Source organism: Pseudoliparis swirei, chromosome 9, assembly GCF_029220125.1.
Source record: "Pseudoliparis swirei isolate HS2019 ecotype Mariana Trench chromosome 9, NWPU_hadal_v1, whole genome shotgun sequence".
Classification (NCBI taxonomy): domain Eukaryota; kingdom Metazoa; phylum Chordata; class Actinopteri; order Perciformes; family Liparidae; genus Pseudoliparis; species Pseudoliparis swirei.
This window is the reverse complement of record NC_079396.1, coordinates 10,109,672-10,136,999: the sequence shown is the minus strand read 5'-3', so window position 1 is coordinate 10,136,999 and position 27,328 is coordinate 10,109,672. Positions and strand designations below refer to the sequence as shown.

Below are 27,328 nucleotides of genomic sequence, written 5' to 3'. Positions count from 1 at the left end.
ATACGATAATGTATTGTCTTTCAAGAAATCATATGGTGCTGGAATCATATGTCAAGAAATTGCAATACACAATTACGTCATCTAAATTGATCAAAACAAACACATGCTGTGTGTTACAATGTAACATTAAAGTCCACTTTACATTACAGCTCAGATCACTAACGATGTTCCCTGAGACAGGTATGCTCATTTTGCACTTTAGTTAATACTCAGTACATTTCATTTGTACAACACGGTAAAATAGGCTTTACCGTGTTGTTATTTCATATTGTCTATTTATTCATTAAATTGAGATATACATCGTTATGGAGATATGAAATTACCTATATTGGGGAAATAATATATTTTTGCTATATGGCCCACCCCCAGTACAGATGAATGACCAGCAGCCACCTGTGCTCCGTGTCCCTTAATTGCATGACTGTATGCAAACTGGGACTTCCCTCCCATATTGCCTTCATATTGGCGCAAGCTCAAATAATGAAGACAGTCTGCGAAGCAGTGCACAGTGGATCGCAGGGCATCAAGCTAGCAAAGATGTCATCAGCGTGGCAGGGAATCATTGTTCTCAAAGAATCATCGGCCGGGGAATGAGGCCGAGCACAAAACCCCATTCGGTATCAGACTGTGGCAGCTGTCGCTAATTTGGCCTCGGCTGCTGGTGATTTGCAATCAGTCAGCAGCCGAGGCCACGCGCATAAAAGCTCTCAGTGGAGAGTGGAGCGGGAGGGTGAGCAGAGGCGCAGGTTTTGCAGTCTGCTTGGGTGTGTGCGCTGCTGAATAAAAGATGTCTCTCGACCAAACCTCGTGGTTCCGGGCTGATCCTTGGTGCTGGGGGGGGAAACCCACGGGTAACGGACGCGGTCTTGTTACACTGGAGCCCAACGTGGGGCCCCCCGGAAACCCAGCACCTGGAAGGGATGGAGCCTGGGAAACCAGAGGAGGAGCTGATGAGCAGCTTGGGCCAGATACTGGCCCGAATTGAGGAGATGGGGCAGGCACAGGCGGAGGAGAACCGCCTGTTTCTCAAGACCCTCCAAAACCCGCCGGCGCTGTGGCAGATTCCCGTTCCCCGTGACCCGCAGCCGACCCCCGAGGCCCGGGAGCCGTCGGAGCTGCCAAACCCCGAGGTCCAGGAGCCGTTGGAGCAGCCGACCTCCGAGGTCCAGTACCAGTCGGAGCTGCCGACCTCCGAGGTCCAGGAGCCGTTGGAGCAGCCGACCTCCGAGCCCCAGGACCCATCGGAGCTGCCGAACCCCGAGGTCCAGGAGCCGTTGGAGCAGCCGACCTCCGAGGTCCAGGACCCGTCGGAGCCCCAGTACCAGTCGGAGCTGCCGACCTCTGAGGTCCCGGAGCCGTCGGAGCTGCCGACCTCCGAGGCCCAGGACCTGCCAACCTCCGAGCCCCAGGACCCGTCGGTGGAAGGCCGACCCCAGATCCCCGGGGCCCGGCGGCGGCGCCAGCTACCCCATCGCCGTCTCCGTCCCGGCCGGCCCCAGCGGCACGTACCCCGTCCCGGCGGGCTTCAGCTCCCTGTCCCCCCGTCCCTGTCGACCCCAGAGCCCCCACGTCCTGAGCCCGGTCCCCCAGAGCCCCCTCCTCCGCCCAAGCTCTCAGGGGGGGAAGGTTAGGCCGGATGGAGCCCCGGCCTAAATCTGTTGGTGGGGAGTGTGGCAGCTGTCGCTAATTTGGCCTCGGCTGCTGGTGATTTGCAATCAGTCAGCAGCCGAGGCCACGCGCATAAAAGCTCTCAGTGGAGAGTGGAGCGGGAGGGTGAGCAGAGGCGCAGGTTTTGCAGTCTGCTTGGGTGTGTGCGCTGCTGAATAAAAGATGTCTCTCGACCAAACCTCGTGGTTCCGGGCTGATCCTTGGTGCTGGGGGGGGAAACCCACGGGTAACGGACGCGGTCTTGTTACACAGACGAACACAGAACATGCTGTCAGCCCGGGATTTAGTTGCTGCAACATTTCACTTGACACTTGCAGCCTACGCTTCTTGGAAGAATTGAACACAAACAAAACAGAGTGTGTCGGAGTAGAATAGAGCAACACATCAAATAAATACTTGTCTCTTCCTGTGACGTCTGACTGTCTGACAGACTGCACACAGGCTGTGTGACTCAGGCCTGTAGCCGACAGAGCCCAGCCGGCGCTGGCAGCACTCGGCGGCTAATGGAAGCTTTATGAAGAGAGACTTTGGTTAGCTTACGAGCTCCAGGAGCGTTAAGCGGGGTGGATCTGGTCTGCAATCAGGACCGGGCATGTGAGAGGACAACAGGAAATTGGCTTTTGTCCTTTTTAAGTTTGGTTCTGTTGTAGATCCAGAGAGACGAATTGGCTCTGAACTTGAGCGAGAAGGGATTCCTGTTGCTATGTTTGAGTTGTTTTCACTCTTACAGCTGTTTTTGATGAGCAACAGAGCAGAAGTTGATGTTCAAGTAAGTAGAGATGTTGGCCAGATCAAAAATAATAAACATTTGCATTTGGTGGGGAAAGCAGCAGAATTTCTGAATTATTCATAGTTATCATTGTTATTTTCCACATGACCCGGCCTGTACTGCAGGAGCTGGTTCCCAGATGTGTTGGTAGTCCACGGTTGTTACACTCCATCTTCATACATACACTGACACTTTGGCTCACTCAGATATTTTTCTTTTAAAGTGTTTAGCATTTTTGTTTGCATGTGGCGGGGAGCAGCCGGTTAATTTTGGCTTTTCTCTCGAGCATTTCCAATTATTTCCAAGCAGAAAGTTGAAACACGTCTGTCATCTCATATTCTTGTTTGTGTTGCTTTTCCAGATTATTTTTGTCCTGCTTCGCAGATACTGGCTGGCCATGGTGCGAGACACTACTGATGATAACTGACAGCATGCAGAAGGGAAATTTGTTCATCTTTTTATGTTGATGAGCTCTCACGACCACCGGGGATGATGAGGAGAAAATTTAAAAATAGTGATAATGTTTTATGAAAAGTCAATTTAAAAAGTCTGCAATTAAAGACATGTACGAAAACAGACAACTTAGATCCTTTCATTATTGTACAGTCGATGAGTATCATGATAAAAAACAGATCCATCCACGTCTAAAGACAGAAGTGTCATCGCACCAACAGGCGAGATGCCATGAATTGTACAGCACACCCTTTCCTCAAAGGTGTTGACTGTTGTTGTAGACTAGTGATGGAAGCCGTTGTCTTGATGATATGAGAGTGCTTGGAAGACAAGTGTAATCTTTGCATTACTTGCTCTACACTTGGCTAATTGCTGATTAAATTGCCCGTGGTGGTTGATATCGTCTGTTCAGCAAAGTCACAAAAATTGTCCTTTCCCTTTTGATTCTCTTTGGAAGACGGTTTCAGATGCGGTTCAACAGTCCGACTGGCACTTCGTTTAGTATGTCTCATTTATTTTTGGTTTGTCTCATTTACTTTTGATACGTTTTGCAATAAATCGTGACAATTCCAAGTCCAAGTCGTAAACCTGGTTATATACAGTATATATTTAATATTACTGAAGCGCTCAACATTCTTTGTCTGGGGATTTTCTTGTATTTTATTTCACACTCATGATGAGTCCTTATAGCAACAAACACAAATACACCAACAATATATAAAATATAATACGAGAACACAGGTATAATCATTGCTTAATAATACATTTTTTAAATGTAAAAGCTGTTTTACAGTGGCTAAAAAACTCGGGCCTAATATTCCAATACTGCGAATATTCATTAACTGAAGCAAGTTCTGTGTGCTGCCAATTGATTGGACTCTAGCAAAGAGTTTTCCTCAAAGAATAAGAGCAATGTTGGGAGAACTTAAGCCCCCGGGTGTTTTTTTTATTGAAGTGCTACCAACAATAATTGTGAAGCAGAGTAGCTCTGCGTTTTTTGTTGTTGTTGTTTTCATGTATTTATTTTCCTGTGGTTCTGCTCTGGATGAAAAGGCAAAAGGCTGGAGTGATGAAGTAGCATGAATTAAAATCATCATGCCCTTCCCCACTCTGCCTCTCGAGATAATACCTGTTTACTTTGGGAATGGTTCACTCGGTTTGCGGGTAAATTACGTGCAGATTTTCTGGTGCCTATGAATGCAAAACGGAGAACGCAGAGAGGAACAGTACTTTTCTGTCTTTTATTCTTCGTTCCCTCGCTGTTTGCCTCTTTGTTTGGTGTGATGCCCACACCGTTTCAATGTTACGGCCTGAGCTCACTCCCACTGGGTGCCAGACATGAGGTTTTGTTTGATCCCTGTGGGCACTCGATCCAACCCGAGAGCTGATGCTGTCTTAGAGAGCTCAAAAGCCTGAAGTGAAGGCTAAAGCAGTCGGACAGCTCCTGGAAGGTGTTAACGCGACTCTTCCTCGGACTTTCTCGTCCAAGTTGTGTTCAATGCATCGTATAACCAGCTGTCTGGTGTCCTGCAGCGCCTCTTCAACCTCAGCCTGAGGCTGGGGGAAGTCCCGGTGCTGTGGAAGACGTCGTGCCTGGTCCCTGTCCCAAAGAAGTCAACACCATCTGGCCTCAATGACTACCGACCGGTCGCCCTCACCTCCCATGTGATGAAGGTGCTGGAGAGGCTGGTCTTGGCCCACCTCCGGCCGCAGGTGAAATCGTCGCTGGACCCTCTGCAATTTGCTTACCAGCCTCATGTGGGAGTGGACGACGCCATCATCTACCTGCTGCAACGAGCTCAGTCGCACCTGGATGGAACCGGTGTCTCTGTGAGAGTCACTTTCTTTGACTTCTCCAGTGCATTTAACACCATCCAGCCACTGCTGCTGAGTGAGAAGCTGCGTCCACCATCTCCTGGATCACTGACTACCTCACAGGCAGACCACAGTTTGTCAGAATGGGCCGTGTGCTGTCTGGAACGGTGGTCAGTGATGTTGAGCCCACAGGGAACTGTTCTGTCTCCTTCCTCTTCACCCTGTACACCAGTGACTTCCAGTACAACACGGAGTCATGCCATCTGCAGAAGTACTCTGATGACTGTGCAGTGGTCGGGTGTATTAGGGATGGACGGGAGGAGGAGTACAGGGCAGTGGTGAGTGACTTTGTAAAGTGGGCCGATGAGAACCACCTGCGGCTGAACGTGGCCAAGACCAGAGAGATGGTGGTGGACTTCAGGTGGGCGACAGCTCCTACACCTCTGAGTGTCCTGGGAGTGGACGTGGACATGGTGGAGGAGTACAAGTACCTGGGCGTCTCCATCGACAGCCGACTGAACTGGAAGGCCAACATCAACGCTGTGTACAAGAAGGGATGAGTCGACTCTTTTCCTGAGGAAGCTTCGATCCTTCAACGTGTGCAGCAAGATGCTGGAGATGTTCTACCAGTCGGTTGTGGCCAGTGTGCTGCACTTTGCCATTGTCTGCTGGGGGAGCAGCATCGGAGCCGGTGACACCAGCCGTCTTAACAAACTGGTTAGGAAGGCTGGCTCCATCATCGGCTGCCAGCTGGAGCACCTGGAACAGGTGGTGGAGAGGAGGACGTTGAAGAAACTGCTGTCCATATTGGACAACCCGGACCACCCTCTCCACCACCTCCTACAGGGACAGAGGAGGACTTTCTCCAGACGTCTCCTCACGCTCCGCTGCCACAAGGACAGATACAGGAGAACATTCCTGCCGGCGGCTATGAGGCTCTATAACAGATCACCTCTTGCCAGATCATAGTGCAATAACTACAACAATAGCTGAATACTTACACTATGTTGATCTGCACTTCACACATCTCATTTGTTTGCACTACACACATACACACACATTTAATTTCATTTGCTCTGCACTCATACACACACTTTGCTTTTTGCACTCTGTCTATATTTAATATTTTTTGTATTTGATTTGTCAGTGTTGTTGTGTGTTGTGTATGCATGTGTGTTGTATATTTACATATATATTTTGTTTTGTATTTTACTTTTATTTTACTTGTATACTTCTATATCTTTCATCCCTGTTTCTTATATTTTGTGTTTTGTTTTTATTCTTGTGTGTTGCTGCTACTGTCACGACAAATTTCCCCTTGGGGATTAATAAAGTATATATCTATCTATCTATCTATAAGTGTAGCTGGCCTTCTCTGCTGTTGTGAATGAGCTATTTCTGCTTTGGCTAATGACTGTCACTGAGGGACTCCCAGTCCGTCCGTAGCAGCGCACAGCAATGTGTCATCATAGCACAGTCTGCCTGCTCTGCTTAGTGTCATGTCACACTCCACTGTACGCACAAAGCAGCTCTGTCCTTGACTTCTAGGCCTTTACCTTCACGAGGCATTCAAACTCCAATACACACAGACACACACTCAGTGCGGCGACATCTCATCAGGGTACTAGACTCGGAAAAAGCAAAGACTCAATTTTAATTTGATGTGTTTTCTCAATTGTTTTGGGGATTATTTCTCATCGCTGGCAGCCGTCTTGAATGGGTTTGGGGCGCAGCGGCCCCCCCGGCGGTAATGAAGTGCACCTCAGTGACCCAGAGGCATATTGTGCGCCGTTGAATCAGAATCTAAGACGCAGCTGACTCACATGGCTCGCACCTGAAAAATTAGGCTCAGCCCCTTTCAAGATTGCTGTGCCAGAACATGTTGTTTTGAGATCCAGTGAAGACAGAGTGGTGAGTAATGAGGTGGTTACTGGATCAAAGTGTGGTTTTCGCCTTGATGGCGTGAGTCAGTTCTGCTGCTTAAATAGCTTGTGTACTCACAGATCACATATTAGTGTGTCACGTTTGATCCTCTTTTTAATGGCTACCTTCTAGTTTGTGCATAAACTTGTAACGGGAGGTCAAATGTCTTTGCTGAGGTTCGTTGATTGTAGATTATAAAACATTAATTCATTTTAATGAGCCTGATATATCACCATGACAGCAAGGACGTCCGTACACTAGTAACTCTACAGTGAGGACCGTTAAATGGCACCATCGCAGATATGCCGAGGCTCCGACTTCATTGTTCAGCTGACAGATTTAAAATCCCAAACTGTGAACCGTGGACGCACTCCAATGAGCCGATGTCTCTTTTGTTCTCTCCCCCAAATGATTACGTTAAGAGTCGACTAAAAGCCTGCGCCTTCTCTGTCGGGCTGAAGTCGCATGGAGTAGCATCCGTGTGTGAGTGTAGAGTGGTTTCATTCATTGTGGAGAACGTCATTTTCTGGGGGAGTGTGACAAGTGGGTCTACCTTTGTGACCCTGTCGCTGCAGTTGAACTGAGCTTGGAGAGCGGCCTTCGCTAAAACATGGTATTTAGTTCATTGAAATGCGTACACGTTACATATGCTATGCTGGCACACACTCTTGTCCTTTATTTATCCATCTTCCTCTGTCAGAGAACCCGGTCGTGAGCGCAAGTTGAAAACAGAAAGGCCGGAATGTTCTTCAGCTGAAATCACGGCTGGGATCTTGTTATATTTGCACCATAATAGATGGGGCACACCAGATGACGAGGGTTGCTATTAAACCAAACAATAGCAGTGAGTGGGGTGTACAGTGCGAAGCGCCGTGTTAGGGAGGAGCCGCAGTGAACCAGAGGGCTCAGTTTTACTTGGTTTCTTTACAGTCAAGTATCCGAAAGTCTTTTTTCTGGCGCTGAACGTTGTTTGAGACTATATTATCTCAGTAATTACCCACAGAGTATCAGGCCTTCTCACATGTAATGGGTTTTAAAGTGATAGCTCACCAAGCCCCCCCCGTAGGCCTGAGAAGCAGCTGGCTGTAAACGGTTTGTAGTTTGCTTCTTCACAAACAGCAGCAGCTCTGGTGAGCTGGAATTGATGTCAATTACAAAAGGAGTTCCTGTTGTGACATGTTTACACACACAGGACATGTCTCCCCCTGCAGTGAGACGGGACTGGAGCATACCACCCCTCTCCTTTATCGAGAGGAAGCAGAACGACAAAGTATACTGACTCAACATCGACCGAACAAACGACTACATTTAAATAATAGAAACGAGACAAACTCTCAACACAAATATGACTAATTGAGAATACAACTGCTCAATTAGTAACCAGCTCATAGGCTTACCGTGTACATACCTGCAAACTTGTCACCTTTCGGCGAAACTCGCCATTTTGAAATCAAAATAGGTCATCCACGTGAATAGTGTAGATCCGAAGAGTTTTTGTTTGGGGTGGGGGGAATTGGACGGCAGGCGTTTATGAGATTGGAGTGAGACACGGAGAACATGCGATGTGGTGATCTTCGCAATAAAACATCTTTGATGGGACACGTCGAAGGAACAGGCTCATGGAACAGAATTATGGACAGAATTATGGAACAGAATCAAAGCTCAGCAGAGCACACAAGTAAAAAAAAAAAAGAAGGAAGTTAGTTCATGAATGACTTTAACCATATTATATATAATGATAATGTAAAGTTGTTATTACTATTATTAGGGCCCGATCACTGAATTATTCAGAGGACCTTTTTTCTTAAAATGTTTGTTATTATTATTTCGATTTGCGGTCAGAACAATCAAAAGACTGTAGTTATAAAAACTTTGAGGTGTCATCAAACAACGTGGATGTGGTGTGGAGACAACAACAAAAAAGTCACCCCAACCCCCCCGTTGTCACCTTTTTCACCCCCCATGAGTTTGCAAGTATGCGTATAGCCTTTTGCTACCCTGACCAACATACATCCAGTCATGGTTTATCTACTTTATATACAATATACATGTATGCTTCTCTTAATTCAACACATGTATTTATCCATTTATTTATTTAAAGGAAATATGCTGATTGGCTTCCTTGCGGTGAGATAGATGAGCAGATTGAAACTCTCATGTCTGAATCTGAACACCCACTCGGTGCAGGGAATGTAAGCCCACCGCTAGCAAGGCGTCATAGCAGAGCCCAGCGGGCTTCTAGCCCACTGCAGTCGGAGATGCACACGTTCAACTACTTTACAGCACAAGAGCTTTGGTCAGCTGGAGAGCTTTCATGTGGTGAGCTTAAATAACACGTTCAGAGAATGTCAGGAGCTCATCGTACAGGCAGGTGTTTTTGTTCTTGACATTTAGCAGTGGGAACAAAGGCTTGAACTTTTGATTGTTCTTGGACCAGATATGTCGGGAAAAGTTCCCAAATATGGAAACTATATTCCTGCAATGTATGGCAAGACAGAAGACAGGTGTGTGTTCATCGTTCCACCATAAACAGAATATTCTCTTGAAGCCTCTCCATGTCTGCCTCCTCCTGCAGCGCCACACACATCAGTTTCAGGTCGGGTGTCCCTGGTGGTCCCCTCTAGTTTCAGACGGTAATAATTCACGGAGGCCTGGATCAAGCCACAGAGTATGTTGGTTATTAATATGGTCGTCAGCAGGAGCAGACATGCTGCCACTTCCCCATCGCGCCTCCATTCTTTAGCTCAAGGTAACTGAGCCCAGGACCGTCTTTGTTCCGTAAACGTGCTCATATGCAGGTTATAAATGCTCAGTAGCAGTACTAACATGAGCTGGGAATGTGAATGGACCCTTTTACCGAGTCACAGTGAGAGCTTTCTTATATCCGACACCAGGAGGTTGATGTTGCCAAACGGTCACAGGTGCAGGATGTGAGGCCGCAGCAGGCCTGTTGGCTCATCTCAAAGAGGCTTTGATTTCACTTCCTGAAGCGGGTGCTCAGAGGTTTCCTGTTTCTCTTGGCCAATGAGAGATTGTTCTTGTCTTCATTCGCTAGTTGGGCTTGAATATTGTAATATATATAACAAATATTCTTCATCTGTACACATGACATCTATTGCTTCTGTCCATCCGGGGAGAGGGATCCTCCTCTGTTTCATCCCTTTTTTCCCTGTGAAAAGGTTGTTTCTATTTCTTGGGAGTTTTCCTGATCCGATGTGAGGTCCTGGGACAGGGATGTCATATGTCTACAGACTGTAAAGCCCTCTGAGGAACATTTGTAATTTGTGATATTGGGCTATATAAAATAAATTGAATTGAATTGAAATATTGCTTTTGCTCGTGAATTCCACCTCTAAAGAACGAGTGTAGGGTCGAGATATGAAGGGGGGACGGGCAAAAGGAGGAGGAGAGACGAGAGGGTGAATCTCTCTTTGTGAAAGTGCGCGTCCATTCCACTTGCCTGAGCGTGCTCCCCAGACAACAACTTGTGAATGTCATGCAATTAACCAGGCCCTGATAAGAGTTAATTACTGACACGCTTCTGGCTCGGAGTGGGAAAAAAGACTGAAGAAAAAGAAAGGTGACCACAAGCATCAAGAGGAGAACACAGAGCCGTGTGATGTCATGAAGTATCCAGGAGTCAGCGCTGCTGTGCTGCAAGGAAATAGCCGTCAAAGTGAAGAAGACAAAGGTAGACCGACACAGTGAGAATACATACAATGTAAATAAACTCCATGTTGCCGGTTTGGGAAGATAGCTGGAGGGGAACTTGCGTGAAGAGAGATAAACCAGAGAAAGCGGAAGATGCAGAGGAGAGAAAAAGGATATGTTGTCTTTGACAAAATTAGAGCTTCTGTGAATAACGAGACTGAAGCATATTCGTTATCGTGATGCGTGGGTGAGGAGCCTGAGGATTAGAGAGAGTGTGGCAGAAAGATAGATGAAAAGAGAGACCCAGCTTCTTAAGAATCCGGCAGCAGAGGAGATTGACAGCACGGTCCATGTGTGATTCACCACTTTATCGACACGCAGTCACGCCACACGAAACCAGCAGGGGCATTTCATGTTTTGCCTAAAACGCTTCATATCTGAAAGCACGTCATAATTATTCATGAATAAACTGCGACAATCTGCACAACAAGTCCTGAGCTAAAAAAGAAATGGGGCACATGAATCACATTTCTGCAGTTAATATGAATGCGTAACTGTGTTGAATAAACCGAAACAAAGACTTTATAGGCATAGCCAATGTTACAAATCATTTTGCTCTCTAAAATCACTCGTCAGTAACCTGGGAAGGCAACATTTATTATTGTTTATCTGCTCTCGGGGAAGAGACGTCCATCAAACATTGTCTTTTTCACAAACACGCTGTGCACAGCTCTGTTCGAAACATAAGGGAACTATTTAGTTGACAACTTCAGTGATTTAACTCACCATCAATACCCCCTCTCTCTCTCTCTCTCTCTCTCTCTCCTCTCTCTCTCTCGTATATCTTCCTTGCAGCCATGAAGTCGGACCGTAAGCGCCTGAAGGTGGAGAAAGCGGACCTGGTGAACCAGATGCAGCAGCTTTATGCCACACTGGAGAGCCGGGAGGAGCAGCTCCGCGACTTCATACGCAACTACGAGCAGCACAGAAAAGTACGGCACACATTTCTCGCCTCTTCTTCTTGTGTCGCTGTGATGGTTGGATGCACATGTGCATCGACGCGGCCTGTCCAAGCAACAACAAAGAGTGGTTTTTGTCAATAAGTTGATGCGTGTTGTTCCGTGTGTGCGTGCTCTGGTTAGGAAGAATAATGCTAATTGTGCCCGAATTATTACGCTCTCTGCATATTTAACTCACTGTGACAGTGTTTACATGGCGACAGATATAGTTTGACATTTGATAAGATTAGATGCTCAAATATGTTAATTCCTTTTGCTTTATATGGTTTCATTTCCGAGCAAAATAACTCGTGGTAGTATCTTTAACTTAACGTACAGCAGGTTAAAGAAGGTTGTTCATTTGAAAATCACTGACAAGACAACACAGGAAGTAGTGAAATGAGCAATTTAGACCCTCCTCTTCTTCTTGACTTTGGTCCGGTGCCATCGTGCAACAGGTTTGACCCATCGGGTTTGTTTCTCGAGGGAATGCTCGGTGTGTGAGACGATGCATCAGGACCTCTGTGTCCACTAGGAGAGCGAGGATGCGGTGAAGGCGCTGGCCAAAGAGAAGGACCTGCTGGAGCGAGAGAAGTGGGACCTGCGGCGGCAGACCAAGGAAGCGACGGAGCACACGGGGATGCTGCGCTCGCAGCTCGACCTGAAGGAGAACCGCATCAAGGAGCTGGAGGCGGAGCTGGCCATGGTGAGACAGAGACAGACTCCGTTAATGCTCTCAAAATAAACATGCATCTCTTTCTTTGTCATTGTTAAATGAGATTTGTGTTTTTGCTTAGTATTTTAGTATATAGTATGTAGGGAAGAATACAGTCAATGCATGCTGAACACAACCAGTACAGTTATCAAGGCTCTGACAAAACTTCTGACAAGATCCGGGAAAAGATCATATTCACAACAAATAATAGCAGTTTATAAAGATGCAAATAAAAAAAAAGCCCAGATTCTAAGTTCCATTTCTGTTTCAAAGGTGTGTAGTACGTCTCTCTGTCTATATTGCATATAATCAAACACAGAAAGCCTTTGAATGTTCAGCATAGCCATCCGTCATGTCTCCAACCCCCAGATGAGTAACTGTGTCAATCAGAGAATGGAGATCCAGGTGTTTGAGCGGGACAGGGACTACTCTCCTAGGGTCACGGCGGTAAGATGGTCCCCCAGTTTGAAATTGTTCCTTTGTTGACCCTCGTGCTCCCTAGAAATCTCTCCTACTTGTGACCTAATTGTCGTTTAGGAACCCCCCCCCCTCTCAGCTGCATGTTTTTAACTAACCCTCAGCCGACCCTGATCGATCCCAGTGATCCTAACACCGGTGATTCCACGGATTCCCGCTATGATTGATCTGAATGTGGTTTTAATTGAGCGAAGAAATGCTTGGGGCGGAAAAAATATTCTGACAATGAATGATTGGTCCAGGGGTTTGTGTTTGTGTTGGGGTTTGCATGTCACAGACTATGATTGATAATCGTTCGACCGCTGGTAGGTAGAGATGATTGCAGCGAAGCTGATTGCTTCCATCTTGATTTGCAGCCTGTTGTTGCTTGGCATGATGATCAGATTTGCACAACAATTGAATAATTTGTGAAACACCAACACGTCAAGAACTCTCACAAAGAAACCACACTTTTGACAGACATGAAATACACTTGCAAAAACACATCTCCCAAGGCTACAGCGGCTCACCGCTAAAAGATTGTCAATTACACTTTGTGAAGAGGCTCGGCTGAGAAAATGTTTTCATTAAACTTCAAGAACGGCTTCAAAATTGCCAGTTCCTCCAGTTGTACAAACCATCCCCTAACATTCTTCCTTGGAAAGAGGCAAATCGCAAACAAAACTCCTCTAGATATTTTTCTTCTCCTTTTTTTCTTCTCTGGGCCCTCTGGAGCGGCAAGGAGAGATTTCACACTACAAAAGACGAACATGAATACAGCAGCATGTTTCACGAGGCAACAAGCCGCATGAGGAGCCCAGGGGAGAACTCACTTGCCTGCATGCACTCGGAGAATAAGTAGGATTCTGGATCCATAGCTCAACAAGTACTTGTTCACACGTATGACACATACATAAAAAAACCACAACAACAGTGAGATTGACTCAAAACCAACAAGAAAACCTCTTTCTCTCTCTCTCTTTATCTCTCTCTCTCTCTTTATCTCTCTCTCTTTATCTCTCTCTCTCTCTCTTTATCTCTCTCTCTCTTTATCTTTCTCTCTCTCTTTATCTCTCTCTCTCTTTATCTCTCTCTCTCTCTTTATCTCTCTCTCTCTCTCTTTATCTCTCTCTCTTTATCTCTCTCTTTATCTCTCTCTCTATCTCTCTCTCTTTATCTCTCTCTCTATATCTCTCTCTCTCTCTTTATCTCTCTCTCTCTCTCTCTTTATCTCTCTCTCTCTTTATCTCTCTCTCTCTCTTTATCTCTCTCTCTCTTTATCTCTCTCTCTCTCTTTATCTCTCTCTCTTTATCTATCGCTCTCTCTCTCTATCTCTCTCTTTATCTCTCTCTCTCTCTCTTTATCTCTCTCTCTCTCTCTCCCTCCTTTGTGACTAATTGCATCCGTTTGTCTACCTCCTCAAGGCCAAACAGTCACTAGCAACCCTGACCAAGGATGTGCCCAAGCGCCACTCTCTGGCCATGCCCACGGAAACGGTTGTGAACGGCAACAACCAGGAGTGGGTGATGCAGGCCGACCTTCCCCTGACCGCTGCCATCAGACAGAGTCAGCAGACCCTCTACGTCCACACGGGCCACCCCACTGACCGACAAGGTAGGCGCACACGGACCGCGACCAGCCGGTTCTGCCGTCCTCGAGCCTCTGCATGCCGGTGTGAACCTGCTTCACACACATTTACTCCCGTCGTCCGCTCGGAGCGAGCAGATCGATGGCCGCTGATGATGCTCTCGGTCGCTCCATTTCATGCGCTTCATGTAGCGGTTACAGTGAGCATACTGTTTGGGCTTTACACCTTCCATTTGTCTTTGCCACACACAAATGTTTCCTCTGTATTTGACAAATGGTGGCAGCTGAGGATCAGTTGGGTGATAAGGAGTGTTTCTGTCTGGTGAAATGTGTTTCCCCCAACAACAGACGTACATTTCCTCTTCGATGTTGCAGTACATTGATCTTCTGAGGGAAACCTTTTTTAAATGTACTTTTCAGGCCCCTCACAACATTTGCTCCTGCAGCTTCACCATTTCACTGATTCGTGCTCGCGCGCCGCACAGACGAAGGCGGTGAAACCACTTCACCCGTCACTGTGGACGGTGAGCCATGGCTACATGCACACATTTGGCACTAAAGTGCATCGGCAACTGCAAGCCAGAGCATGAACAGCCATTGACTCCTGTTTGACATTCACAACACAGTTAATAGGCACTTGTGGATGGCATATTGAACTCTGTCCTCATCGTGACCCACCCTGATAAACAATTGGAGCCCGTTTTCAAAGTTTAAGTGAATAAAAAAAACTGTGTTTGCGATGTTTTCAGCTGCAACTGTCTGCACAGGGGACTCGGTACGTGTACTTAAAAAGATAGTTATTCTGAAATAGCTGTAGTACAAGGGTAACATTAAAGTTGAATAATCGTCCCCCTCAAAATGAATAGTACAGTGTCATCGAAGGGCCTCGGGCCAACCATACACAACAAAACCTCAGGAAATATAAGAATGAACATTTATAAACTGAAGGACTACCGTCTCAGCATTAAAAGAAAGTTCTCCACAAAGTAGCCTTCCACCAGACTGGGCGTCCATCTCCATCCTCCTAGAGGCCTCAAACAGACTGTTGGGGACGTCTGGAGGAAGAAGTCGACTAAGACACTAAAAGAGAGAAAACATGTGAACCGTGAATCCCCAAATTTGCTATGACATTGTTTGTATTGTATGTACATCAGTTTCACTTGTACACACACACAAACACACACTCGCCCAACCTCTGTGAGGCTGTTTTCACTGTCGCTTGGCAACTACAGTTAATTGCGAATAATTTCAGGCTATTGGTCGGGGGCTTTATAAATACACCTTTGTTTTCAGGCTGGAGGGGCGTTGTTGAGAAGACTCAGACTTTTGGCCAACAGCGAAACAAAAAGAAAACGAGTCTTATCTGTGTTCCCTCTTGTCCCGTTCAGTGGCTGCCGTGCGAGTGAGCCCGTGCCACTCGCGGCAGCCCTCCGTCATCTCCGATGCCTCGGCGTTGGAGGGAGACCGGTCATCCACACCGAGTGACATCAACTCGCCACGCCATCGGACCCACTCCCTCTGCAATGTAAGAGCTGCCCACTACCTCGCCTCCTCTGTGGTCACTGCCGACTGCACGGCTCCCTGGCCGCCGCCATCGTTCTGGCCGCGCTCGTGTTCGCCCCACGCAGCAACGCTCTCTCTGCAGCTGTGACTTGAATGCATGCCCAAACCAGCCGTGGTTGTTCCATAATTGCACGCCTGAACAGCACGTCGAGTGACACTCCCCCTTTGTGTTGTGATCTTTATCTTTCCTGGTCTTCGTCGCCCACTCTGCACCACTTCTGGCTTCTCCGCTCTGGTATCGCTCTGTTCCCGTTGCCCATGTCGTCATCCTCTGCTCCCCTCTGCTTTCTCTTTTGTCCCCCAGTCCCTAGAAGACCTGGAGGAGGCGAAGCGTAAGAAGAAGAAAGAGAAGATGGGCCTGGGCTCTCTGTCGCGTGTCTTCGCCCGGGGGAAGCAGCGCAAGTCCCTCGAGCCCGGTTTGTTTGATGGTACTTCGACGCCCGATTATTACATCGAGGAAGACGCAGACTGGTAAAGCACACATGTCCAAGCGAACCAGCTGGAGAGCCTTTTTGGCGGTGATCAGAAGACAGCAGTGTGTGTGTGTGTGTGTGTGTGTGTGTGTGTGTGTGCGTGTGCGTGTGTGTGTGTGTGTGTGTGTGTGTGTGTGTGTGTGTGTGTGTGTGTGTGTGTGTGTGTGTGTGTGTGTGTGCGTGTGCGTGTGTGAGTGAAATGATGGGTGTGTGTTGGATGTCAGTGTGTACAGCTATAATAATGTGTGTGCCTGCGCACTCTCACATGCATCCATACCTCCGTGTGGGTGAGAGTGTTTGCATGCGTGAGCCGCCCATGGTCAGAGGCCATGTGATGCTTTACTGAAGTGTAAACCGTAACAAGCGACGTGTGTCTGTACAGTCCTGTACGTCGTGGAGTGGACAGTGTGACAGCGCGACCACGTGGATGTGTTCTATCGCATCTGCCCGCCAACACGACTGTGTTCCTGGATCTTTTAATTGTTCTTTACATTTTGACTTTTTGTTTTCACTCAACCGGAAACTTGAAGGACTGCTGTACTTGTAAATAACAACAGTTGATGTGCACTTTGTGTGTGTAAATGTCTCCTTGTCCTAAATGCCTTTTTGTTATTTTTGACATGTACTCCCTTCCTCTCACTACCTTTTAACTTGAACTCCTCACTGTTGATTGTCCTGCCTGGTCCATCCCCCTCCTTCCACACTGCCATGATGAGAACCGTTTCCTCCCGGCAACATGCAGACTCCTCCAATCCGCCTCTAATTCGGTCGCACAACACATCCCTCAGCCGCCGAGAAAGCTGCTCTGCTTGATGTTCGCTCAAATGAGACTTCAAAGACGCTGCTAAGCGAGGAATAAACTTTCTATGCAGAACAGTTTGTTCCACATCAACATGAAGCCAAACAGGAAATGCAAGAAAATGTGTTTTCTATCTGCCAAGATAGAAGGTACATGCCGAAGGTACATGTGTCACATGCATGCACATAGTCCCAGTCCCCAGATGCATGCTGAACAAAACCCTGCTAACAGATTGTCTTTCTCTCGGTATATTGTCGAGGAGGGCTTTTAAAAAAAAAAAAAGAGAGAGGTCAGTTACTAATTTCATGATGTTCATTCATGGTTCTTTTCCATTTCAAATGAAGTTATTCGATTTCTTATTTAGAAAAACGTTCTGATGGATGTTAATGAGCTTAACATGCCAAACTAAATACAGAAAAGTTTAATCTGCACCTAGTCAGCTCTTTGTACAAACTTACATTTAAAATGTATTCATGGTCAGTTAACGGTCACAAAGAAACCTCGGCACTACACTTTGAATGCTTCAGTAATTATCCCAGTTATTCATGAGGCTTTGTGCCATTCTCTTACTGTAGGATCTTACAGTAGCTTGGCACTTAATCGTTTTTTTAATACTTACAAATTATTCTGGGAAAAGTTAGTCCAACAAAAGAAAGCTATAATCATTATATAAGTAAGATATTGTAGATATTATACTGATGGTTAAGGCTTTTCCCAACCTCAGGAATTAGGTCACTTTACCAGAGAATCTGAACTTGAATTGAGAGTCCTGAGCGTGGCGCCGGCGTTCAATAAGAATAACGAGTGGCAACCCCGGAGCTTAAATATCAGATTCAAGCAGGCTAATCAAACCTTCTCCCATGACCCCCAACTTCTGATGCACAGTTCAAGCCACCAGCTGGAGCGGAAAAAAAGCAATTAACTTTGTGCCAAAGGTTAATAGCGTTTCTTTAAGCACAAGAATGACTTGAGACGTGGGATTATTTTCATCCATTTATTGGATGGAGCCGGAGTCGGCACTGCCACCCCCAGGAAATCTTTTCTCTCCCTGACTTTAAACTAACACTGGGTATCCGTCGGACTCGTCTGAAACACTTTAGAGTCACAGATCACAGCGTTGTTCACCCACAGTGCGGTCAGAGATTAGCATTTAGCTCAACCTGCTTGGGCGCTCACATGTATTGGATTTAGAGGTGAATCCCGGAGGTAACACACAGATAAGTCACATGTATTTAATTGTATATATAAGAACAACAGCTCAACCACTTTATTTCATTATTCATTTAATGAGATGTATGGAAGTCTAGGGTATTTTTTCATTTAATCAACCTCTGCTGAGGGGGGAACACATATCAAATGAAAAACATTGTATAATGTTTATGTTTTGAGCCGCGGCCTCTTTGTCTTTTTGTTTGTTTGTTTTTTTCCACAAATATTTTACTTTTTGTAAATTACAGAAATCAAATTAATATTATTATGAAAAGAGTTTTTATTTAAAGTTAAAGTTGTAGGCTTAATTGGAGGACTTCTATTGTGAAGTCCTGAGATGTTTAGAAGTGGATATAGTAGCAAACTTTTAAAGGCATGGCAACAAATTTACGCTCAAAAGAACTAAGAATAAGATTATTTTAAAATAAAATAAATAACGTTGAACTTCCATGTGGCTGTCCTCTCTTTCCCTGTGTTAACATTTGTGCGTTCACATGTTCATTTGTCTTGGTGTGGCTCTAATCCTGATTTGTTCCTTGCTGCTCGAGGGGCGTCGAGCCTGCCTCAGCACTGAGTCCCACTGAGAGGAATGCATCCCGAAAGCTTCCCAATGGCCTCCTTTCCTCTCTTTCACAACTCCTTGTTGAAAAGAAAAGCATTACTTCGTCCTCTTTGATATTGAAATGATCAGGAAAATGAGGAGATTGGAAAGGAAGCCATGTTCGATTGTTGGAGCTGACTCCTATATGTCAGCACATGGTGTCAATAATGTTCTGCTTTGATTTGACCCCTGACCTCTAACACTGACCCCTCTTGCCTGACCTCCACCGGACTCTCAACACAGCGAAGTGACCCAAGAAGTAATCAATCAGACTCTGTAGGACCCAGGTACACAAGTTCCAATTGCTTTGAGATGAGCTGTGCTGCTGGGTTGCACGCTGTGTTTGCAGACGCCTGCTAGCAACATCCCAGAATGACCTTGGAACTGAGCACTTCTTCAAGTTCAACCTAATTCTGATACAAATCACCCAGAAACAATTGAGTGCTGATGTGCATTCGGGAGCAACAGATGACAACATATCACCTCAACAGCATCCTCTTGAAACAAAGTCTGATATCAAATTAACACCGATTTTAGATTTGACAGATATCTTGCAGTTTAAAGAATAGTTTGACATTTTGGGAAACACACTATCTGGCTTTCTTGTGGAGAGTTGATTCTACATGAATGTCTGTAAGTTAAATATGAAGCTACAGCCTGTTAGCTTAGTTTAGCTTCGACTTGAAACAGGCTGGCTGGAGCTTCGTGTTCACTGTATCAATCTTCTCATCTCACGCTCGGCAAGAAAGTCAACATGTTCCCCAAAATGTCAAACTATCCTTTTAACTTCCTTTAAACTGAGATTACAGCTACAGCCAGCAGTCCAACCAAAGCGGAAAAACACATTGTCCAACATATAGATCTGCTTATTTACGGCTCTCGACTCACCTCGGCTGTAATAATGTATCTGAAACTCGATCCAGTCAACTGTAAAACATTTTTGTAATTGCAAAATCTGAAAAATGTCAAATATCTATCAACTGTATCACATGCATGTTGGTGCCGCGTGCTCCTCCATTTCTCATCCCGAGTGTGACGTTGCATCAGAAACGCTGCTCGGGATAACATCCATCACAGCAGCTGTTGAAGGGCACGTTGAGGCTTCGATAGCTTGAACAGAACCGCTTCCCGCGTATTAAGGCCTCAAGATGCATCACTGTGTACACAACCATCAAACACTCACGGCCTCACGTCGAGGATGGAAGCGTCTTCACTGTAGGACGGCCACAGCGCAGGAGTTTGTCGTTTTGACCCTCTGCGCTTTGTTAAAAAGGCCCAACAGGCTCCGGTCCACAGGAGGACCCAGAGTCCAGGGGCTGAACGCTTTGGCCTTCAACTCGGGTTCAGACGGTCAGTTCTGACGCGTCTTTATGTGAAACCTTGGTAAGAACTGGAAAATAGACCTTTTCTCCTTCTGTCCAAAAAGCAGATTTATTCAGCTTAATATGAATATCTCTCTGAGGGCCACTAGAAGTGCACCTTTAGTTTAGGTATCGCTCTCATGAGGACTCATGAAAGTGTCCAGCTTGAGATGAATTACTGAAGTTTAATACAAATTTAGATGAATTACTGAAGTTTAATACAAATTGCCATAATGTAATAGTGAATCTCTTCTTGGACTTGCACACATTGGTGGTGCAAAGCCTGCCATAAAGGAGGGTTTCTGTTTGGAAAGAAGGAGAAATGGAAACATTTGGGGCTGTTTTAAGTGTAAACGGCTCCGGGCGCACACAGCGAGCGTCGTTCCATCTCACATGTCTATTTTTACATTGAAACAAAAAGGATGTTTTGGCAGGTAACGATTCTGAAGCCGTCCTTTATGACTGAAATTTCAGGTGGATGCTTTTGTTTGAGGCTCTGGAGGCTAAAGCTCCTGTATGCTGTCACTGGTTGAGTCACAGCACCTTAAAAGTAGGAGACGAGAAACGGTGAATGTTGTGAACGTTGCTTTTGTTTTCAAACACAAAACATGAAGTGATGCTGCACAGGCAGTACTGTTTTTACTTTCTCCCTAGACAACAGCTCAAGTGGAGGAGCGTGCTGCGTGTATGAGTGGCTGGAGCCGTGATAATATGTCCAATCTTAAAAGTAACACATTCTGCTCCAACAACCGCTGAGCCCAAAACCAGTACTAGGGGGCCACCTGCTGGTAAAGGCAGAGAAACGTGTCTCTGCGCTGCGTTGTTGCCAGTATATTGAAATATTGACAAAAAAGGTCAACAGGGAAACATTTGGTCCATTTTAGTAACATAAAGGTCAAACAATCCAAGACTGAAGAATAAGTTGAGGAGCATTTAAAGGACACATGATTACAATGGCAAGGCAGAATTTACCCTAAACTTAATTTGTCAGATTTCATGAGGCATCAAAATAAAACGTAATGTTTCTAATAGCAGGCTTCCTGTTTTCATGGAGGTGCTGCTGCAGGCTCACGTGTCAATGCAACAGGTCCAACAGCTGTTTGTTTAATGGACCTCTTAAGTGAGGAGCTTGTTTATGAAAGCTGCAACTTTGTTTACGGCGTCCCAGGCAAACGCTCGGCTCGTTGCCACGCAGCCAAAAGCTTAGGATGCGGTTGAAAGAAGATACTCGTGTCTCGTTCCCTTCCCCCACTGAGCAGAATTGATGTTAAACTGATGTAAAATTGTTGCAGCATTTTGGGATTAATGTGTTTTGCTTTCCCTTCGCTCACGATGCCCACTACCACCTCTGCCTTCACTCACGCCCTCAACTACATCACCCACATGTCCCACTTAGACTCAGACTGCCTCTCCAGCCCCTCCCGCCACTGCCTCAGCCTCTCCGACGGGTCGGAGGACCAGCTGGACCGCCTCCAGCAGGTGGAGCTGGCCAGGATGACCCCCATGTCCCAGTGGAGGGCTGGCACTGTGCAGGCCTGGCTGGAGGTTGTCATGGCAATGCCAATGTACATCCGCACCTGCACAGAAAATGTCAAGAGTGGAAAGGTAGGATTAAACCGCTGACATGATGCAGGTGGACCCACTTTCCAATTTACCAGTTATATAACCTGTAATATTTTAATCCAGCTGGTTGTTTGAAGGACACTTTGTGGCTTCAGTTGCTGAACAATATCCCACTTTGCAGGTTTTACTTGGACTAACCGATGAAGACCTGGAGCTGGGTTTAGGTGTCAGCAGTGTGATGCATCGCCGGAAACTGCGCCTGGCCATTGAGGATTACAGAGATGCTGAGAACGGTAGAGGGTGAGGAAGGGACACGGAGAATTATTGTAGAAACGTAGTACATTATGTAATGTAAGAGGGCCATCTGCTGGTGATTTTAGGAACAACATTTACAAGTTGAATATTGACTTTAAATAGAGAGATAAGTGTTGAAACATGAAGCTCCAATAAATGCAACAGTCTCACTCTCAGTTTTGAAAGTTTCCTCCATTTAAATTCAGATTAATGACATGAAGGTCAGTTAAAGGGTTAAGGCGATCTGTCCACAGCCTTTCCCGTTTTTATGAACAGCTATTTTAAACACAAAAACAAATGTTCTCACCTGCGTGTGTTCCCCATGAAGCTGCTGCCGCTGTGGGGTTTGAGTTATGGAGCCTCAGAGCACTTAGAATTCAACAGCAATATGCCTCGACAAATTAGTTGGATAGTCTGAATTCCCAACATAATTTTCATAAACCCAAGTAGAAACTAGAACGGGCACTCGGTAGAGCACATACCTTCGCATATCACAAGATTGGGCATTGAATTATTAACATTTTGGCATTAGTTTTATGCCAATTGGATACAAATTGACCACGCTATGGTAAAAAGAAGATGTTGACCTTTTCATGACCTTGACCTTTGACCCGATGGATCCCAAAATCTAATGAAATGGTCCCCGGATAATAACCAATCATCCCACCAAATTTCATGCGATTCGGTTTAATACTTTTTTAGTTATGCGAATAACACGCATACAAATAAAGAAATAAATAAATACACGGCGATCAAAACATTACCTTCCGCATTTTCAATGCGAAGGTAATGATTAAACGGTTTGTTTAGTTTGATCAACAGTCATAGACGTTCATCTTCCTGTTATAGAAGACTGCAAACAACAAACACATAAAACTGTATGATAAGCTGGAATCATAAAATAGCCAACAAGCAATTTGCAAGGCAAATAACAATAAATGATGCATTTTAATATGTTTGTCAATGATAATATAATAACTAATCTTATACAAATGATCATTCCCTGGAACATTGAAAATACTATTGGAATTGCAATACCAGTCCAAATAATTTCCATTAGAGTTTAAAAAAAGATGGTATGATTTTGATGACTGTGTTGGTCAAAAAAACAATATTATTCAAATTCACCCTATAATCACCATCAGATCCACATTTGATAGCAATCCCTCCAAATGTCAAGTCGTCCCACTCAAAACTGCAAATGTCAGTCTTGTTGTTTTGAGCAAAAGGTCAGGGCATCACCAAAGTCTGTATGATTAATCCTCTGGGGGAAATGAATGTCTTTGCAAGAAGTCCTGGCGAGCCATTCACATGGCTCTGGACCGCCACGGGCCACCGGGGCGGTCTCGTGGAAGCGGGTTTCCTTCGAGGTCGAGGTCGAACTCGTGTCTCATGCACTTCCCCTGCAGGCTGTCCAAGGCTGCCGGCATGGACCACCACTGGGTGGCCAAGGCCTGGCTGAGTGACGTGGGCTTGCCTCAGTACTCGCAGGCCTTCCACAACCACTTGGTCGACGGCCGTCTGCTGAACTCCCTGACACGTCGCGACCTTGAACGCCACCTCAACATCACCAAGAAGATCCACCAGGTCAGCTTGCTGCTGGGCATCGAACTGCTGCACTTACTCAGCTTCGACAAGGAGGTGAGTGAGTTTCTGCGCCGCGATCACAAGCCGAGGACAGAAGTGACCTCACTCGGCTCTGCTCCAGCGGCAGGCGGAAACAGTTGTTTGAAAAGTACATATTAATAATGTTTCCAGGCACTGCAGGCCCGTCGGATACAGTGTGAGCACCAGAACGTGGATCCGTTGGTGTGGACCGCTCACCGGGTCGTGAAGTGGATCAAAGACATTGACCTGAAGGTGAGGATGGAGAGAGAGAAAGAATGAATACATACAAAACACTCCAAAACAATATATTATCCTTTAAAGACTGACATCTTGGAACAAAATAGCAAATAGTTGGATGAAATACAAATAACCAAGAGATACTAGTGTATTGAGAGTGATAAGAACACGATCACATGCGATTGTGCGTAACATGCTCTTGTGTTTACTCAGCACTCCCTCTCTCCACAGTGATTTGTTAATGTGTTTCTAAGCTGCTCCGAGTTGTTTACGAAGCCTTTCAGAATCGCGCCTCTCTGGCGATGCCGGAATATGATCTCCCAGGTCCATATTGTCTCGTCATATCCAACATGTCGCCATGATGAAGCAGTGCCACATTCAGGGTGTGGACAGATAAGGCCGTCTGGACCGACGTCCTGTAAATATCCTCGGGGAGTGTGAATTTATGCTGACATTTAACAAATGAATGAACATGTTCTTGGAGCCAACGTGACATCATTTGTGTGAGCCTGTTGCTGTCGGCGTATTTCCCTTCAGCCCGCCCGTCCGTGTGCGCAGCGTTGCGTCAGAAGATTTGACATTCCGTCTTCGGAATAGAAATGATTCACTCGTTGGCCTTCTTTCCATCCGACCGTCCAGGAGTTTGCTGAAAGTTTTCTAAGCAGCGGCGTTCATGGCGCCGTCATGGTGCTCGACCCCACTTTTAACACCGACGCCATGGCAACAGCACTGGGGATCCCGAGCAACAAGCACATGGTTCGCCGACACCTCGTTGAGGAGATGAAGACCTTGATCAGCCCCGCCAGGTGAGAGGAGACGCTCTCTGAGACCGATCCCACGCAGGCTCCACTTACGATGATGTCATATTTGCTCGTTAATGTTGCACACAGGTGTGTTCTGGTGTCTTTTAAATGCTATTTGAGGCCGCTGTCCACAACACTGCAACCCACGTTTCCTTTCAGGACAGATGCCAAGCAGGACTATGAGCACCTCAGCCTGGGAACTCCACCAGCCCTCGTCCGCCAGGACTCCCTTGGCAGACGGCCCAGCTCCACCGGGCGGCACACTGATGACGAAGGCCCGCTGAGGAGGAGGGCTGTGAAGGTGGGAGGATAGGAGGGGGGGATTCACTTCTTGAAGCTTTCATCGATGCTTCTCTCTATTTCAGCCTACGTTTATTTTTTATTTTTTATATACTTTATTAGAGAATGTGCACAATATAGCGACAGGGATCAGCGAACAAGTTTTTTTATTTTTTGTGTGTGTTGTTCTGTTTGCAGTAGTACTGCATAAAGTGACAGGAAGGTAGAGCAAACAGACAGCGTAAAGTGAAAAATGAGAATAAACACAACTAATAAATAAATTTAAAAAATTAAAAACCAACAAAAAAACAATTGAAAATAAGGAAAAATAGTTAATCGTAATATGCCCACCCACAAACCCACCCACACCTATGGCCTTTACATTTGTTCACAGATTTTTGTAATACATGGTTTTGGTTGCAATAAATCAGACAGATGGACAGAACCTAACACACCTCAATCATTGGGCAACACTGACAGGTCTTGGAAATAGGAAATGAAAGGCTGCCACTTCCTCATGAAATGGTCATTACAACAGCCTACGTTTTGATGTAGGAGTGGCAATCAGGCTCATGCAGCTTAGAGCTGACACATAAGAAGACGCTTGAAGAGATAACCGATTTGACACAGCAGGCGTACAACATTCATGAGATCGATGCTGACCAGACAGTCTGTGGCCGCCAGCTGAATACAAAACACGAGACTAGGCTTATGGAGTGGAAACAAGTGCTTTACTTAGTGAGAATAGTGCATCAGAAGCATCAAGTAAACAAGGCCTCGTTTGAGTGCATTTGTGGTAACAATAAATGAATATGTGTGTCAGCCTCCCACAGGGTTCAGCCCCAAAGCCCGCAATGGGCGAGACCTGAGTTGCCATAGCAGCTACGGCTCCCTGCCTCGGGAAGGCCGAGACCAGACTCCGCCCAGAGCTGAGGGAAGCCCGCTCCACGGTTACACCAGCATCGAGGTCACCAACGTGTGAGGTCATCGCAGTGGGACGAAACACCAGTTCTCAGCTTCATCACAACTACAGCTACGCTCTGGACGTTTGTCATGTGAACCCGAACATGAGATGGTTATTTTCTCTAAAGACGAGGACTAAAAGGACAGATTGCACTTTTTAAAATGAGACAGGATTGTTCTTTTTTTTTTACAAGTCTCCTGTTTTTAGAAGGTTTTCATTGTGCGCAGTTGGCATTTTGATGTTTTAGAGGGCAGTGATTTCTCTCCTCTGTATCAAAAGATGCAGGTCGCAAGCTAAATGATTATTTTTCTATTTGTTTGTGTGTAGAAGGTTCTTTATGAATCAATATTTGACTTGGCAATTTGTTTTTGTTGACTTGCTATTCACTGTTTCTCTGAGGGACATTCGATTTTTTTGTATAATACTTGAAGACAAAATGGAAAAGGTTTCATATTAATGTAAATTGTTCTTGTTTCATTCAGTTCTGCTGGTTGTGATGCCTTGTCAGTGTAGCTGAGGACAGTGGACAAAAAAAAACTTGAATTGAATTTTAAATTCTTGAGTTTATGTTTGAGAGACATTTTTTCATCTTGCACATTTACACAGTCGTGTCTAAACAGATGTAGCACCCTCTTCTGATGTGTTATACTGTGAAGTACATGTGGGATAACATATTTTAACTATGGCAACAAAAGATGACTGCAGAGCTGTATGTCCATAGAGGCCTCGTGCTGGAAGGTGTGAGGATGCACATATGTAAAAAAAAAAAAAACAATTTTAAGATAAATAAAGATGACGTCTTACATTTTATAGTCCTGTGCGCCCATCTTCAGCAGAAAGTTTAATGAAACATATGTGTTTTTTAACAATAACTAAGCAAAATGACTACATGTAATGTGAAGGGGATTTCTAACAATTACAAACTTACAGAGCGATGTCAGCGAGTGAGAGAAGTTTTTTTTTCTCAACCGTTGATGAAGGCCAAACAAGAGCTATAGAAGAAGAGTGAACATTTGACTTAAACTCATCAGGTACCAGAAGCACAACCCCACATCGAAACCAATGTTGCACTGCCGATGTCGGAGCTGGTCGAAATAACTACGGCCATAATGTATAAGATTTGTATGTCTGTCAGACTGGTTTGGGGCTTTTTTTATCCCCTGGTGGCCAAAAACAACAAAAATAAAACCACGCAGGAGTGGTGGTGTATGAACTGTATGAACGAGAGGAACTTTGACTGTGAGGAAATTATAGAAATGATGGAATTGTATGAATAAAGGAGGCAAACCGATCTCCCTTATTGGACTCATTGGCTTGAGAAAGTGTGTGTGTATGTGTGTGGTTCATTGCCTCCACACTGATGTAAATAAGGTGGAGACCAAACTTACTGATCACATTTGCGTGTTAATACTGACTCTGTACCCTCGACTGATTTCTCCTCTGTATTTTGGTGAGTCACACCGGTAATCTCTCCTCTCTGCTGCCCGTTGGACGTTTTAACTCGAGTTTCAGTGTAGACGTCCAGGCAAGACAAGGTG

The 27,328-nt window shown here is 45.6% G+C and overlaps 2 protein-coding genes across 4 annotated transcripts in view; both read left to right on the top strand.

Moving 5' to 3' along the window:
• LOC130199088 (kazrin-like) overlaps positions 1 to 18,528 on the top strand; it is a 153,594-nt gene extending 135,066 nt beyond the window's left edge. Inside the window, exons 5-11 of one of the 3 annotated variants that reach the window (XM_056422300.1) lie at positions 11,135 to 11,271; positions 11,813 to 11,983; positions 12,362 to 12,439; positions 13,874 to 14,063; positions 15,425 to 15,561; positions 15,904 to 16,015; positions 16,815 to 18,528. In XM_056422300.1, the coding sequence (XP_056278275.1) occupies positions 11,135 to 11,271; positions 11,813 to 11,983; positions 12,362 to 12,439; positions 13,874 to 14,063; positions 15,425 to 15,561; positions 15,904 to 16,015; positions 16,815 to 16,885 (896 nt within the window). In that variant the 3' untranslated portion in view covers positions 16,886 to 18,528. Of the gene's footprint in view, positions 1 to 11,134; positions 11,272 to 11,812; positions 11,984 to 12,361; positions 12,440 to 13,873; positions 14,064 to 15,424; positions 15,562 to 15,903; positions 16,218 to 16,814 lie in introns of those variants that run through there. The other 2 variants (XM_056422301.1, XM_056422302.1) reach the window with 2 other exon arrangements.
• Positions 18,529 to 18,619: 91 nt separating this feature from the next.
• LOC130199089 (kazrin-A-like) lies at positions 18,620 to 27,096 on the top strand. The gene is made up of 7 exons (XM_056422303.1): positions 18,620 to 21,647; positions 21,787 to 21,905; positions 23,309 to 23,540; positions 23,658 to 23,759; positions 24,384 to 24,550; positions 24,707 to 24,848; positions 25,650 to 27,096. Exons 1-7 carry the CDS (start codon positions 21,348 to 21,350, stop codon positions 25,806 to 25,808), a joined length of 1,221 nt encoding a protein of 406 aa, XP_056278278.1. The 5' UTR covers positions 18,620 to 21,347; the 3' UTR covers positions 25,809 to 27,096.
• Positions 27,097 to 27,328: the final 232 nt, after the last annotated feature.

Excerpts from the sequence above, each read along its gene's own strand:
- LOC130199089 (XM_056422303.1), top strand. The coding sequence starts at position 21,348 with ATGTGTTTTGCTTTCCCTTCGCTCACGATGCCCACTACCACCTCTGCC. Across the intron at positions 23,541-23,657 it reads TACTCAGCTTCGACAAGGAG|GCACTGCAGGCCCGTCGGAT; the intron begins GTGAGTGAGTTT and ends TAATGTTTCCAG. Across the intron at positions 24,849-25,649 it reads TGAGGAGGAGGGCTGTGAAG|CCTCCCACAGGGTTCAGCCC; the intron begins GTGGGAGGATAG and ends TATGTGTGTCAG.